A 2570-nucleotide genomic window follows, 5' to 3' on the forward strand; every position below is an offset into this window, starting at 1 on the left:
CATACGCAGATAATTTAATATGAAACAAAGTTATGAGAAATAGAGGGTGAAAATACCATCTTACAAAATTGAGGATCACATAATAAGCATAAACATAATTTTTAATTTATTTTGGTACAAGGTGAAAGATTGGAGTCACAATTTTTTGTCCTTCATGTCTAGAGGAGATGCCTATCTTCACAGACTTTGTTAAACACTGTGACTATAAGTTTGGGAACAGACAAACATTTTCCTTTTCTGGAAGAGATGAAATCAAAACATGTTGAAAATGATCACTGAAGAGTATTTCTGGTCCTAGAGCATGCTAGTGCAGCTGTCATCAGAAAGGGCCACCAGAAGTACAATTTATGGTCCACCATGATGTCAGTTTGCCTTGCAATTAGAGTGCGGTATACACAGGTGTCTATCCAACAACAGGCAAGATTCCTTGAGAGTATAAAAGCCACAAGAATGTCAGCTCTGTTGGCAACAAGTTATTGGCTTCTTTGCACATCATATGGGCAAGGGAAAAATCCACTATGTGAAAGTTGAAGAATATAGTGCAAAAAATACAGTATGATCATCAGTTGATGCAGGCTTCTAATTCAACCATCTGACAAAACTCCCATACTCATTTGACTAGTCTTATAAAGACAAGGTGGTAAACCTTAACTTTCTTTGTTGATTTCATAAGGTGGTAATTGAGTAAAATTTGTATTACAAGACAAAGTAATATTTTACATAGTTATAATAAAATTAGGAGAAATTTATTTTCTTAACCATATCATACTGAATAAAGACAAAAATGAGTAATGTCTCAAAATAACAAATGGTACAAAACAGGGAAAACAAAGAGAAGTGAGGCGAGAAGTGTACACCAGCCACCAACTCTGATTGTACAACAGAGCAATGTAGCCTCGTGAAATGGTGGAGAGCGTATAAAAAGCGAGAAAGGTACACAACAGGATAAGAATGTTCTGGGTCGCTCTGGACTCAGGGAAGTTTCTCCTGGAACCATGATAGCTGCGGATATGTTGAACCCTCCTCTTATGTCTGTAGAGTATGACAATCATGGAGGCACTGGACCATGTGATGAGCACAGCAAAAACAGACTCAGGGCACATCACCAGGGCTGCATAGAGTGAGTCACTGATTTCACCACGCCCTACAATAGAGCAATATCCAAAATCTTGACTTCTTTTCATATTTTTGCTATTCATTTTGATAAATTTGTGCACAAGGAAAATGAACCGTATCACCATGTAGAAGACCCAAAGTAGGGTAATGGAGCATTTAATGTACTTTGAAGCTCTGACTTTATTGTCATTACAACAGGATTTCCCGGGACTGAGGGTCATGGCCTGGAAGACACTCAAGAGGCAAGTGGTGCCAATGGACACATTTCGAGCAAATCCTTGAATGTACAGTAGGAGGTCACACGCAAAATCATTGAAGAACTGCCTCAAACCCCAAACTGCCATTGTTTGGGGTACTCCTGCAGAGAGAACAACTAAGGTATTGGCTGCCATTAAGTGCATGAGAATCAAATCTGTGGGCTTTAATGTGTATTCTCTGTAGTAACGTACTAGGTAGTCAAACATAAGAAGGAGATTTCCCAGAATTCCAGTGGTAGTTTGTGATAAGAAAATGATTCTGATTGCCAGAATCCAGATATCCATTCTGTGATTCAGTACAATACCTTTATGGATATAGGCACACTGTTTCTTAGTTCAAATGAATTATGGCAAATGATGGTAGCCAGGCATGTTGAAAGATGCCATTAACCCATGGAGCTACAGAGAGACCAAACCTAAGAGTCCTTGAAACTCAGGAGCTCAAGTCCAGCCTAGATAACATAAAATAACTTACCACCAAAATTTTGCCAGGAGTAGTTATTTTCCATGTTTGTTACTTTGAAATTTCTTATTATGTCAGAATGCAAGTGTTGGTAGAAAAATAGCCATCAAGTCTCCTAGAAACAAAACACTCAGGGTGATAGGATGTTGACCCATTTGAAAAATATTACAGGCACTGTAAACAAACTGAACATAAATCTTTCAGAATGTACTAATATATGTTGTAAATGAAATCAGCTTTAAGAACAGCCACAAAACATAAATAAAGCAATATCTTTTTCAAACATAACATTATTATTGATTATTTGGAGGTTTCACATAATGTACCCTGATCAGAGTGACTTCCCTGTTATCCCATGTCCACCTTCCCTTCCTTGTGATCTCCCCCCAAAAAATAAAAAAACAAAGAAAAATACCAAGTCCAATTTGTGTTGTCTATATACTCAATGGATCATGGTCACTTTTCTTTATTAAAGTAATTCTTAATGTATATCTCACCTTAAGTCTAAAGATATTAATGAGAAATGTATAATACCACTAAAATCTATAGTCTTGTGATAGTGCAAATGTTCTCCTATTTTTTTTTCAACTGGAGATTCTTAGATTTAACCTGAAACTGGCTGTCCCTTTTCTACACACTCCATGATAATTACCTTGGGAATGTACCTGACCCTAGTCTAGATAGAGGGGCTGAAGTGCTCCAGCTAACTACATATTTTAGATTCTGTAAATTGC

The 2570-nt window shown here is 37.0% G+C and overlaps 1 protein-coding gene across 1 annotated transcript; it reads right to left on the bottom strand.

Annotated features, from left to right (window-relative positions):
• Positions 1-746: 746 nt before the first annotated feature.
• Positions 747-1664, bottom strand: LOC118576246 (vomeronasal type-1 receptor 2-like). The gene has a single exon (XM_036176566.1). The coding sequence runs from the start codon at positions 1656-1658 to the stop codon at positions 747-749; it is 912 nt and encodes a 303-aa protein (XP_036032459.1). The 5' UTR covers positions 1659-1664.
• Between the last annotated feature and the right edge of the window lie 906 nt (positions 1665-2570).

Source organism: Onychomys torridus, unplaced genomic scaffold (assembly GCF_903995425.1).
Source record: "Onychomys torridus unplaced genomic scaffold, mOncTor1.1, whole genome shotgun sequence".
NCBI classification, from domain to species: domain Eukaryota; kingdom Metazoa; phylum Chordata; class Mammalia; order Rodentia; family Cricetidae; genus Onychomys; species Onychomys torridus.

What these genes read in the sequence shown, in the direction of transcription:
- LOC118576246 (XM_036176566.1), bottom strand. Translation starts at nt 1,658, where the DNA reads ATGGATATCTGGATTCTGGCAATCAGAATCATTTTCTTATCACAAACT.